General features: G+C 48.7%; 1 protein-coding gene across 5 annotated transcripts in view; it reads right to left on the bottom strand.

Annotated features, from left to right (window-relative positions):
- LOC118212968 (protein FAM214B) overlaps nt 1-13,028 on the bottom strand; it is a 34,573-nt gene that overhangs the window by 6,971 nt on the left and 14,574 nt on the right. For 2 of the 5 annotated variants that reach the window (XM_035391540.1, XM_035391542.1), the window contains exons 2-5: nt 8,895-9,020; nt 3,114-3,281; nt 2,256-2,396; nt 624-1,864 (exon numbers count right to left, since the gene is read on the bottom strand). In XM_035391540.1, coding sequence (XP_035247431.1) covers nt 624-1,676 — 1,053 coding nt within the window. In that variant the 5' untranslated portion in view covers nt 1,677-1,864; nt 2,256-2,396; nt 3,114-3,281; nt 8,895-9,020. Of the gene's footprint in view, nt 1-623; nt 1,865-2,255; nt 2,397-3,113; nt 3,282-8,894; nt 9,021-9,440; nt 9,518-13,028 lie in introns of those variants that run through there. The other 3 variants (XM_035391541.1, XM_035391544.1, XM_035391543.1) reach the window with 3 other exon arrangements.

A 13,028-nucleotide genomic window follows, 5' to 3' on the forward strand; every position in this document is an offset into this window, starting at 1 on the left:
GATGTCATAAAGGAGTACTTGAGATAAAAACCTTCTGCCAAAAAACAGTTCGGTCCCACAACAAGGTTGAGAACAAAAGATTTCAATTCACGTAACCAAAGAAACGCCCGGAACCTTCACACTCAACATAGTCCGATGAAAGGCATACCTTCTGTGAGAGATTCAAAGGGCTGGTCCCTGTAATGTGCCGTTTTTTTCAGTTGAAGAAACAAATTATGTCTCAGCTGTTAACTGAAAGCTGTCCAAACTTGAGGCATTTTCTTTACGCAGAACTGTGTCACTAAAGGCTTCCTTGTGCCAATAAAAGAGACTTGTAAATGTATTTCTTCACCACGCCAGTTAGTTGCTCAAATAATTATTCATCATACGTCCCATTCCAAACACTTTATACAACTGATTTTAAAAAATGATTTTGTTTAACCCATGATTTAGAAAATTTTGACCAAATGCTAAGGAAACTTTAAGTACACAGTATTTTCTTCATATTATGCTTCACAGACACACTATTGAGAAAAAGTGTCTTACTTAGAGGGCTACTCCCTGAGCAGGGCTGTAAAGCGCACGTATGGGTCACTGATCTGGGATGAGCAGCCAATGAGCTCGAGGCATTACCAGGGTCTCACCTTGGGCCGCTCCCGGGCAGAGGGGAGGAGGTGGTTCCAGAAGGGGGCGCCCTTGGCGTCCGTGCTGCGGCAGGCTCCGAGCCCCAGGCCGGGGGCCAGCAGCGCCAGCCGGCTCCTCTTGGAGGTGGAGGGCCCCTCGTCCTCCGAGCAGGACTCCCCCGCGTCGCTGGAGGACAGCAGCCTCCGCTTGGCGGGACAGGGGCCCGAGGAGGGCCCTGAGGTCACGTCCCGGGACACAGCAGGGGTCTTCTCCGGAGAGGCCAGGCCATTCGTGGATGTGGTCTGCGGATGGCCGGCCTCCGGAGGAGATGATTTGCTGCTCCTCGCTGTCTCTCCACCCCTTTCCTGGACGGGCCAATCAGTGTCCCCCGACGCCTCGAGGTCACACAGTGTTGGTTCAATGGCCTGTGGATCTGGCCCGCCTCCGTTGGTAAAGTGGTCCCTGGCCCGTTTGGCTGGGGTGCAGTCCGAAGCACCGTTTGCTGATAGTGGCTCAGTCCTCGGGAGGGTTGCTGAGGGGGTGGGGTTCCAGACTGGGGTGGAGTCCTGGGGCTGGGGTTTGGGGGAGAGGGGGGCCTCAGGGCCGGGGATTGGCCTGTTGTGCTGGGAGGGGTGTCGGGCGAGGGGAAGGGGGACGGCAGCCACCTGGCAGCTGGGGTCCTGATCAGGCATGCCCCCCCCATGCCCGACTGCACGAGGGCCACTATCCGAGAAGATCTGCTCGGAGCCGCCCTCAACCGGGACCTCCGGGGGGGCCTGCCTGGGGTCCCCCCCCAGATGGGGGCGTTTGGCGCCCGATGACCAGTCCTCCAGGGCCCTCTTCAATCCAGGCCGCGCCAATCTCTGCCCGCCCAAAGTCTCGGTCAACCCCCCCAGCTGGGAGAAGATGGACAGCTGATAGACCTTCTGCAGCCTGATCTCCTCCTGGCCATAGGGTCTGAGGAGGCCTGGCCTCGCACCCGTCTGGGCGCTGGGGGGCGGGAGGTCCCCGCCATGGTCCGGAAGCTCCACGGGGGCCTCCTTGCGCGCGATTTCCACATGGATGTGTCGCATTTTCCCGTCCACTTCCAGTTGACTGCACAAGGGCGTTTTTTTTTGTTCTGTGTGCTACCAGGTCAAGTCAAACAAGAAATTTAAAGTGCAAACAAACACGGGAGCTACCCCTGGCCACAGGCAGCACGTTCCAGAAAGAGTCAACTTTCATGTCAACAAATCGGGGAGACGTTTCTTCATTGACACACCTGCAGAGAAGCAAAAACAATTTTACAACCCAAATTTTACAACCGGAGATAGACATATGTTTTATTCTTCCCAAAGGGTGGCATTTATGGCATGTGGTAATGTGCTAAATGAATGTCTTAATGTGATAACTCATATACTACATAACTTCCTTATTACATTTCTATCCATAAAAAGATCTGTGACATGAGGTTGTTAAATGGTAACATTTATTTAATGGCATGATACTAGATTAAAAAATGAAATATATTTTGGCGTTGATATACTGAAATTTTCCTACAAATGTAATGGTTGTTGGCTAAGTAAATGGCAAAGCAAAGTGGACTGAAGGTGTCCTATGACAGTTCAGTTCAGGCGGTCGTGTGACTGCCCCCCCCTGCCCCCCCCACTCACCTGGGTACGCTCACCATGCTAGAATTCTGCCCCCCCTTCTCTACCTCAGGTGCCCATCCATCCCCACAGCTGCCCACCAAATCCGCCAACACCATACCCACACAGGCCTGTTACCAAGGCCTGCACAGGGCAGGGCACCACCTGGCAGGGGGGAGAGAGAGAAAGAGAGAGAAGGAAGACAAGACAGAAAGAAGATATATGGGGCAAAAGTAAGAGAAGAAAGGAAGAGAGATCAAGAGGAATCATGACAGGAAGAGGGGGAGAAAGGGAGAGAGAGAGACAGAAACAGCACTGTATTTTCTTGGTACAGTGGACATTTCGTGCTGAAATTCACATGAGCAGCCAGACCTAAACAGGTTATTTTAGTCAGTGGTTAACTGTCAGATTCATTTTCAGACAGTTTAGAAAATGAACTGAAACTCAAACCATCAGTTGAAAAAGACCTTTAATGGCCTATGAGGATTTTGCCAATTCATGGTCTGAATTTCAATTCATTTCCTGAATTCACTGACTTAAAATGGAACTGATCCTGAACACAGGTAATAAATTAATTACAAGCACCCAGGGCTTGATGCTATTTTAAGAAGCGCTGAATTCATAATGAGCAGCCAGGGCTGAGGCTGGGATTCAACCAACACTTGTCTTTTGACTACCAATTAATAGCAAAAAAATGTTTTGTCCATCACTGGCACAATTTGGTGAATAAATTAATCACTAAAACAAACTGGTCAAGCTGAATTTGTTTCAGTCACTGTGACCGCGTTTGCTTAAGCCTACTTTAAGGCCAAATGTTCACTGAATACAGGCCTGAGTGTCGGTTTGGACCAAGTTGCACCAATGGGGAAGCGGGCTACTCACTGAGGGCTGAACGTCAGTGGGGCGGGAGGGTGCTGGGAGGCGGGGCTAAGAAACAGGACGGTGCTCTCCGAGAAACGCGCAGCATCTGGACACGCCCCCTCCAGGCGTACGGGTGTGGCTCACGACTCAGCGGCTTCATTCTGTCACAGGCATTCCAGCGTAAAACCTCTGGGGGGGCGTGGGGGGGGGGGGGGGGGGGGGGGGGGGGGGGGGGAGAAACAATCGGTCAGTCACAGCAGATTCTACACAGCACCTGTGTCCCCCTCCATCCTCTCTCCGCTTCTTAACTACAGGAGCCTCCGGTTGGACTTTCGGTCTGTCTGGTTATACTCAACTGCAAACCAGATGGAACCTCTTATAGCTCAGAAGCAGACACGATGGAAGGAAAGTAGGAGTTTATCATCTGGTTCATCTATAGAATCTGTGGTGGAACATGGAACTGATGGGAGACAGAAGTTTCATAAGTCGATGCTACCTGACCCAGCTCAAAGTTCAGGTCACCCTACTGCTGAAACATTCCAGTTCAGGATTCCGGAAGCAGGGGTGGCTGGGAAATAATTGGGATGCATGGGAAAAAAGGCATGTCTGCAGGGACAGCATCTGCAGCCTGGCTATAATATATAAGACACAGCTGTGACCCTGCTACAGCACTGCTGTGGAGGGAGTGTGTGTGTGTGTGTGTGTGTGTGAGCGCGTGTGTGCATGTGTGTGTGTGTGTGTGTGTGTCTGTGTGTGTGTGCATGTGTGTGTGCCATCATTCCTATTCTCTGTGCATGTGTGACTGTGCACATGTATGGACACTTGGCAGTTATCCACTGGTCCCTTGACAGGCTGCAATTATCACAAGTGAGAAAACATAGAAATGTGCATTTGCTCAGAAACACAGAGAGAAAATGCTCAGCCCCCATTGATAAGCACTCGACTGTGGTACACGTGTTCCAGTAACAACAGCAGCCCCCACCACTACCATTTATACACAGGACACACAAGAGCTGGAGGAATCTGCAATGACTCCTCCCCCCCCCCCCCCCCCCCCCCACACACACACATACACACACACTGACACTGACACACACACACTGACAGAAAGCACTGTCCTCCAGTCACAAACACATACTGCAAGCACATTTGCACTCCCCCAAAGAGAGTCATAGCGCACCAGGACTGAGGGTGTTATTTATAAAATCGCAGTAGCGCAGGAAGCTATCAGATGGGGGGGATCTGTCCCCTCATATATGGGGGGGGGGGGGGGGGGGGGGGCACAGCATGAAGCCCCATCCATCTGTCCTCTTATCCCCTGGCCAGTAGAAGGAAAGAGCAGCTGAGATAGAGAGAGAGAGAGAGAGAGAAGGGTCAGGATTCCCCGTTAGCGCTGGGCCTACTGTACCGTAAATAACCGCCTGTAAAAGCAGCAGCGCAGTGAAACGCATCAGCCCACACCATGGAGGACCCGCGCACGCTCGGATGGGGGGGGGGGGTTTGGGGGGGGTGGCTGACAGAGCAGGAAGCTCCTATGGAGTCAACTGGACCCACTGAGAGGGATGCGCGTCAAAAAAAAACTCGCCCCACCGTCCCTGTATTTTTCCCAGGGGCGAGGACTTTAGTGATGGAGTGACGGGGTGGAGGAACCGGACCGGCACTAGGGAGAGTGACAGGAAGAGCAAGTGATGCTGATTAATCGAAATTCAACACCTGTAATTCAGTCTGACGTGCCCGCCGTCCACAATGCCCAACACGGTCACGCACGTGAATGCTCACGCGCACAGACACGCTCACTCACAGCACACAAACAGACACACGCACAATGACCCACGCAAAGACTATCAATGCGCAGCGCAAACACGACGTCACAAAAGCGACAGACACCGTGTGAAACGCGCATGTATCTCACAGTGCACATACACATACACATGCACAGACACACACACACAAACACTCACATTCACATGGATGTGCAAACACAAATGCATGTGCACATACAGTTACCGGGACCGATGGGTATTTACAGACATGTACTCAAAATAAAAAGACATATACACACGGGCTGGTGAAACAGACACACATACTACAGATACCCACTGCTCTATCAGGCCAACATCCAGCCCCAGACACACGCAGCAGCACACTCCGACCAGACAAAGCTGGCTCTCTGGCCTCTGTGCTGAGTGCAGTATGGCAACTGGTCATCCGTAGCAGTGCTCTTTAACAATCACTGTTCACCCTTAGCAGTGCTCTTCAACTCTCCCTGTTCACCTTCAGCAGTGCTCTTCAACTCTCCCTGTTCACCTTCAGCAGTGCTCTTCAACTCTCACTGTTCACCCTCAGCAGTGCTCTTCAACTCTCCCTGTTCACCCTCAGCAGTGCTCTTCAACTCTCCCTGTTCACCTTCAGCAGTGCTCTTCAACTCTCCCTGTTCACCTTCAGCAGTGCTCTTCAACTCTCCCTGTTCACCCTCAGCAATGCTCTTTAACGATCACTGTTCACCCTCAGCAGTGCTCTTCAACTCTCCCTGTTCACCTTCAGCAGTGCTCTTCAACTCTCCCTGTTCACCCTCAGCAATGCTCTTTAATGATCACTGTTCACCCTCAGCTGTGCTCAAACTTTAGTCAATTTAACTTCAGTTGGTGCCCTTGAATTCAAATGTACATTACCCTGACCACCCTGGTTTCCTGGCTCTTGTCAAATCCTGTTGTAAGGCACCTGCATTTCAAACTTCCTTTCAGTCATGCATGAATCATCCCCTAGTTCCCAAATTTCCCACAGCTTCTACTTGATTAAACCCCCCCCCCTCCCAGAAAACTCCCTAACAGCTTTATTTTCAAGGCTATTCTTAATGCTGACTGTCGTTTATTTGTACTTGTATCACTGAAGCTGTGCTTTTTCTATTGGTCTCGATGCCATTCATGTGTGGTCTTTGTGCTGAAATTGTTCTCAAGATACTTTCGTGCAGTGTGGTGTGATGACTCTGCATTTATCCTAAAATGTCAGATTTAATTTAATTCCTAGCTGCAGTATGTTTCGCATAAGACCATTTTTGAACTTGTATGACCAAACATTCTACCCGTGCACATGCATGTGCAATAAAGATGCATGTGTGGCATTTCAGTGAAAAGTGTGAGTGTTTCGTTTGTTTGAGGTTGTCATCTGAGCTGTGAGTACGTGTCAGATGTCTGTGAGCAGGATGTGTGATTGTGATTCAGGTGGAGCATGTGTGTGTGTGTGTACTACACAGTAACACTTCTATGCGACAGCACCTCCCGGATCAAGGTGGTCCCAGTGTGAGGCTTGCAGTTGAAAGGTCACAGCTCAGAGCTATATTTGGCCTGCGATGTCATGTCAACAAGGAAATACATGCAAATTGATGAAACAGGAGTTGGGGGCGGTATGGCAAGCAGCTGCCTGAACAGCGAGGCACATGAGGCAAGGTGGGGTGGGGTGGTGGAGAGGGGCCACAGAACAGTCAGTTCTGGGCATGCTCGAAAGTGGGTGGGCTGTTGGCAGTGGCACACTGTCTGTTTGTTTACAGTCATTGGCTTAGTGCAGGCCCCTATGCAAATCAACTGATCTTTAAGTTACGCGGATGCAATCTAATTGTAAGTTCGTCCACTGCCAACTACTTACCAGCCCCTGCAGTTGATATACAGATCAGCTGATCTTAGCAGTGAAGCTCCCAACTGACACTGGTGAACATGCCCATAAAACTTTATGAGGATCTATGACGAGACCATAATATTATACTTTGGACACAGAATAAGGACACAGTGAGAATGGCCGAACCAATGCAGGTTCCAGCTGAACGCAATAAAAAACTACAGACATCTGACCTGGTTCCGAGTGATTTCTTTCCTTATTTCTGCACTACCCCCATCAGTGATATTTACCTTGTGTTTCCTTCTTGTACTTGAGTTTTCCCACAATGCACTTGTGAATTTCGCTCTGATGCTCAGACGTGCCCCGTGTAATAACCCACGTCGACTCGTGCATCACACAAAGGGGTAATAAACGTTTTAGATTTTTTAAGAGATGGGTTTTTAAAACGTTAAGATTGTAAAATAACAATAAAAGATAAAACTGAAAAATACGACCAGGCGCAACAGCTCAATGAACACAGCGTGAGCCTTGATTCATGGCCAGGAGTATCAATCACCTCCTCCATAACTCAACCTGGGAAAGGAACTTGTAAATACTCCGCTCACTTTGACGATAGCGGCTCAGAACACACCTGTCAGCTGTTACTCTTCTCTCATTCCGAGGTGGTGGACTGCACTGGTAAAAAGAACAGGCCCTCTAACTGTTACACAAACTGCCAACTTCCTGTTTCCTGTCCTGGACTCTGAAGGGTCACTTAAAGGACACTTTGAGCAACAAAGTACTTGAGTAACAATGTTTTCTTGTACAATTATTTAAACTTGAAAGCCACCAGTTTTAAAAATATTCTTTCAATGTTCTGGAAAAAAACATAAACCCAAAAGATTCCAAAGCGTTCAGTTAGATAACAGTAAGACTTATACGCAGCACATTTATTATCCATGTATTATTTATTTTTTACATGGACGTTATCATCATGATGGTCAAAAAATCATGTTTATCTATAGTATTAGTATAACTATTAATTTCATTATTATGATTATAATGATTACAAAGCCTTTGAAGTATGACACAAAGCACATAAAACAATGCATTGTCCACTACGACGGCCAACAAAATGCTTTTCCTGGGGTTAATTTTTTCAAAGAAAAATATCTGGTAAATGAAAAATTGAGACTGTACGACTGCATTAACCTTCCTGTGAGGAAATTTGGTGTGCTGGTGTGAGAGGTGGGTGGAGGGAGAGGTCAGAAGTAAGACGACAGAGGGAGACTGATATCCTGAGTCAGGAACACTGAGGCAATATCTGCTTCTTGCACTCGCACGTCTCTCGGGGCAACCAAGGCCCGACTGGGGCTTTCTGATAGGTCAACTCCACGTTCAGAGGATGCATTGATAAAGAGCACCAAGAAATGTGCAAATCAACCAAAATGAGCGAATGAATAACGTGGGAAGGGTGCGGAATTACTGACACCAGTAATTAAATGCTGAGGGGGGCAGTTTTTTCCTTTCCATTTTGGTTTCTAGCAGCCATTTCCCCCTTCCTCTTCCCAGCAGCCTTTGGGGCAAGGTCCAATCTGCTGCAGATCGTCTTCAGTTTAGGGCCTACTGAGGAGGGTCAAGAGCCTGGCTAACCCCCTTCCTTGACACAGGCAGCTACAGGTGCTTGCTGACCACAAGCACTTTCTCTGGTGTCATTAGAAAGGATTGTGGGTAAAAGGTCCCAGAGTAATAGGCCTTCACTGACTTCATTGTAACAGAGCCTGCACAGCACCTGGCGGCGGCCTGTCCAAAGCAACTAATGCAACCAACGTGAGGTCTGTGGGGGGTCTACGGTTTACGACCGACTAGTTTATGACCACTGTACTGTGAAATAGAGGTGCTCTGAAATGCTCTACCGACTGCAGCTGAACAGGATCACCGAAAAAGTTGCTGAGTGCTACTCTATCTCTTTATTTCTCGGTCTCTCTCTCCTCTCTCTCTCTCTTTCTCTTTCTCCATATGCTTTACAGGCCTTGTCACCCTGTCACTTGCCTCCCGCCCCCCCCCTCCCCACACCAAAATCTCTCACTCTCCCTCTCTGTCTGCCCCCATCTCTCTCTATACTGTGACAGGACAAGCCCTTTTTGCCTTTTTTGGGAGCCCCTTCACTGCACACACGCACTGGTGACCACGGCGACGCGCTGACCCTACCTCCTCAGGAAAAGTGCTCGGGCCCTCTCTCCGTGTCCGCGTGGGGCTGGGGGGGCAGCGTCGCGGGGGCGTGCCCTGCGGGCATGGAGCAGGGCGCTGGCAGGCTCAGCACACACCAGCCGGTCTCTGGAAGGAGGGAGAGGGGAAACGGAGTGAGCCTCTGCAGGGCAGCACCGGGGAAGGCCGGCCTGTTTGCAGTCTGGTGGTCCTTTCTGCTATTCTGGCATTCCCAGCACACTCTCTCCCTCCCTCAGGCACACTCCCTCTCCCCCACACTCAATCACTCCCATACACACAGTAGCCCTCCTTCCTCTCTCTCTCTTCCTCCATAACTTGGAATACAATGAAAGCAGTTCACTCTGCAAGGCTCTCACTCTCTCTCTCTCTCTCTGTCTCCCTCTCGCTGCACCTCTCTGTCTCACTCTCTCTCTCTTGCTCAGTCTGTCTCTCTCTCTGTCTCTCTCTCGCTGCACCTCTCTGTCTCACTCTGTCTCTCTTGCTCAGTCTCTCACTCTCTCTCTCTCTCTCTCTCTCTCTATCTCTCACCGGCTGCAACTTCTGTTTGGCTTTTCGGCTCATTTCCTACCAGCTGATGAATGCAAGCCTGCTCTGTCAGCAGCCAGAGCATGCAAGGAGGAGGGGGGGCCGGCCAACAAGCTCTCCAATTGGCCCAGAGAGAGGGCAGCCAGCCCCTTGCGAATGCCCTGATTGGTGGGAGGAGCCGTCAGGCTCAGTGCAAAGAAGCTGGGCTCGGGGATGGGGGTGGGGGGTGGGGTGGAGGAGTTAAGCACCGCCCACCTGCTCAGCCTGTTTTGCAAAGCAGCAGCAGCAGCAGAAACACACATGAACTAGGCCCCAGGAGAAAGAAGATGCAAATGTAGACACCCCCAGTCTATAATCCCTCTCCCCCTCCTCTCCCATATCACCCCCTTCAAGGCAGGGGACACACCGCAGGTCCACATATAGACATTTCAGGGCCCTGCCCTGGCAGACGAGCACGTCCACGCCCCGAGTGCGTGAGCTTCATCAGCGGCGCGGCAGGATGGCAGCTGATTTCCTGCGCAGCGGATGTTCGAGGGAAACATCTCGCCGCCTCTCTGCCGATGCAGGAGGAGAGCGCTCGAATGCGGTCAGACCGTTCCTCTCTCTCTCGCACAGAACCATGTCGGACTGGAACGACGACGGTTGGAACTGCGTGAATGCGGACTGACCACAGGGTGGATACCACGTGCGCGTTCAACACAAGTCATCGGCTGACCGCCTTCGGTCCTCCTGGTAAATTTGGTTCAACAGAAACAGCAGCTGAGCTGCCCGTTGTTTGGCAAGGTTTTCATGCATTTGGTGAATGAATGTTGTGTGCATGCCCGTTATCACCCTGATTAAAAAGACAAAAAGTCATTTGTGGGCTGCTTAAGATAGAACTTCACAACAATAAGAATGACAGATCTAAGGGAGACCTATAAAATGTGCTTTAACTGCTCATAAATCAGTATTACTATGGAGATGATATGCAAAATGAAGAAATGCAAACAAAATTTGTTTGGCTTCTTTCACAGCATGGAATAAAGAGACTGCAGGCTGCTCTGAGAAAGGGAGTTTGTGCTTGTTTTTTTTTCGGGGTGGGGGTGGGGGTGGGGGGGGGGCAAGGGGAAGAGGGTGTGCACACAAGAAAAGTATACCACCATAAAGCCACAGAGACCAGCACAATAAAACAAACCCATCAAAAAAAAAAAAAAAAAAAAACTGCCACATTCACTGGCACCAAATGTGGAAAAAGTGAAAAAGACAAACAGGGGACGCCGAGCAGTGCCAAACATGGGCGTCTGGGCTGCTCCTGCAGTCTGCACTGCTTCAGTGTCTGCGTATGACGAGCCTAGCACTGGCAGCACATTGCTCCTGCTATTGTGAAGCGGATGAATGCTCAACATTCCATCGCACATTGGGAGCTTTCCCTTTAAGTGGTCACGCTTCCCTCCATATATGGTATTTTGTGGGTGTGGCCTCTGCGTCTAGGGGCAAACCTCCCCTTAGCTTCGCCCTCTCCATGTGTTCTTACTGAGGGCCAAGGGCTGCTGCAGTATCTTCACTCACCAGACATTCACGTGCATGTGCGCACACACACACACACACAAACAGTCACGCGGTCACTCCCAGTCGGTCAGTCAGTCAGTCAGTCAGACAGACACACGCACATGCACACACAATTACTTCCAGTCAGACACACACACATACACGCACACACACACACACACACACACACAATTACTCCCAGTCAGACACAGACACACACATACACGCACACACACACACACACACACACACACACACAATTACTCCCAGTCAGACACACACACACACACACACACACACAATTGCTCTCAGCCAGACACAGGCACACAGACACACACACACACACACACACACACACACGGACACAGGGAACTGCCCAGGAACAGATGACTAATAATGTATAACTCACCGTGCCAGCCCACTTCTCAGAGTGCAAAAGCTGAAATACTTCTCCGCGATTACAGAAGAGAACCTTCCAGAGAGAAACTCCATTATGAGCCAGCTGGTACTGCTTCAGCGAGACGTGAAATGAAAATGCACACAACCTACAAGTCCTGGCACGGTTCAAAACAAATACAACCATATGTATCCGCAGACAGAAACACACGGCCCAGAATTCGACATCAGTAAAGGAACAACAGAAAGAGTGCTCAAAGCTACTTCTCCATCTTGGCAGCCGAACACAAAAGACTAACCCTATTCCAAGCATCTCAAGAGAACCACATAATTGCCCCGATCCAACTTTGAAGTTGTTTATATGCATGTTCTTTGGATTAACTTTAATATCATGGGAAAACATCGATTTATCTTGGTTTGTGTCCCATATTTAAATTCAGGACAGTCCATATATATGAAGTTTTGAAGGACTCAAAAATAGGTTCACAGATGCACTAAAAAATATATTAGTATTCAACAGTAGTTGAACTAGGAGCAGCAATGAAGGCTTAATTTAGTTTATACACCACATTTTTTATACAGCACATTTGCCTAAACAACAACAAGATTGAGGCTGTCAGAGATGACGAAGAGTAATTCTGAGCATGTGAACAAGATGGCCCTGTCCCTGCCAATACCATGCTCTGGTCCTCCCTACCTTTTTCAGAGAAGCAACAAGAGCTATAACAGATTAGGTAAATCGCTGGCATTCTGTTCTACACAAACATCTGTTGAGTCAGTTCCCAAATTTCCAAATTAATTTAAACCTAATTAACCATCCCACCGCTACAATTAGATTACGATCAAACCAAGACATTGCTTCATTATCCTGAGGTATACAATTCTGAAATTGGATTGCTAAATATAAAACCTCGTCTCTGAAGGAGCTCTTGTGAACAAATCGATTATAAAATTACCATCTTGATGTATTATGTTTTTACAGAATTTTGCTTTAAATGAGTCCTCGCTTCCTGGTTACTTATTTAGTCAAAATTCTCATTTATGTAAATAAGAAGGTGAAGGCGCTATAATCTATCATTCCTACAGTATGTTTGCTCCACCCCAAAACCAAGTTTGAAGCGTTAGTCATGAGCTTCTCAGGCAGATGTGGTAAAGACTGCTCGTTATTCCATTTCTCAGCCTATTGCCTTGGTAATGGCATATAGGCCTCTAGGCCATACCCTGGGCTTATTCATGAGTAGGCAAAATTACTTTCCCATTCGATTGTACATTGTGACAAAGTTATGGCATGAGGAGATGTTTAATATTCACTTTGAAAATGGAGAGGACTCCTTCACATATGCATTTGTGGCTATATTGGAATCAAACAGTTTTACTCAAAATATATCATATCAGTCACACCCAAGTTATCCCACTTATTAAACAAGTGGCCTTAAAAATATAAAGGCCTGCATGACACACAATGTCCTTTTATTGAATTCAGATAAAAACAGATATTAGTATTCTTTGATATTTAGCATTATAATTTTGTGTTCCTTGATAAAAAAGAAATGATTTTTGTTTAAACAATCAATGGCTTCACTGTCAGTTACTGAAACCTTTGGAGTGACTACTGACTCTGTTCTCTCAGGCCCACACTAATAATATCCGGAGTGGGGATGGTCTGGA

Source organism: Anguilla anguilla, chromosome 14 (assembly GCF_013347855.1).
Source record: "Anguilla anguilla isolate fAngAng1 chromosome 14, fAngAng1.pri, whole genome shotgun sequence".
Taxonomy (NCBI): Eukaryota; Metazoa; Chordata; class Actinopteri; order Anguilliformes; family Anguillidae; genus Anguilla; species Anguilla anguilla.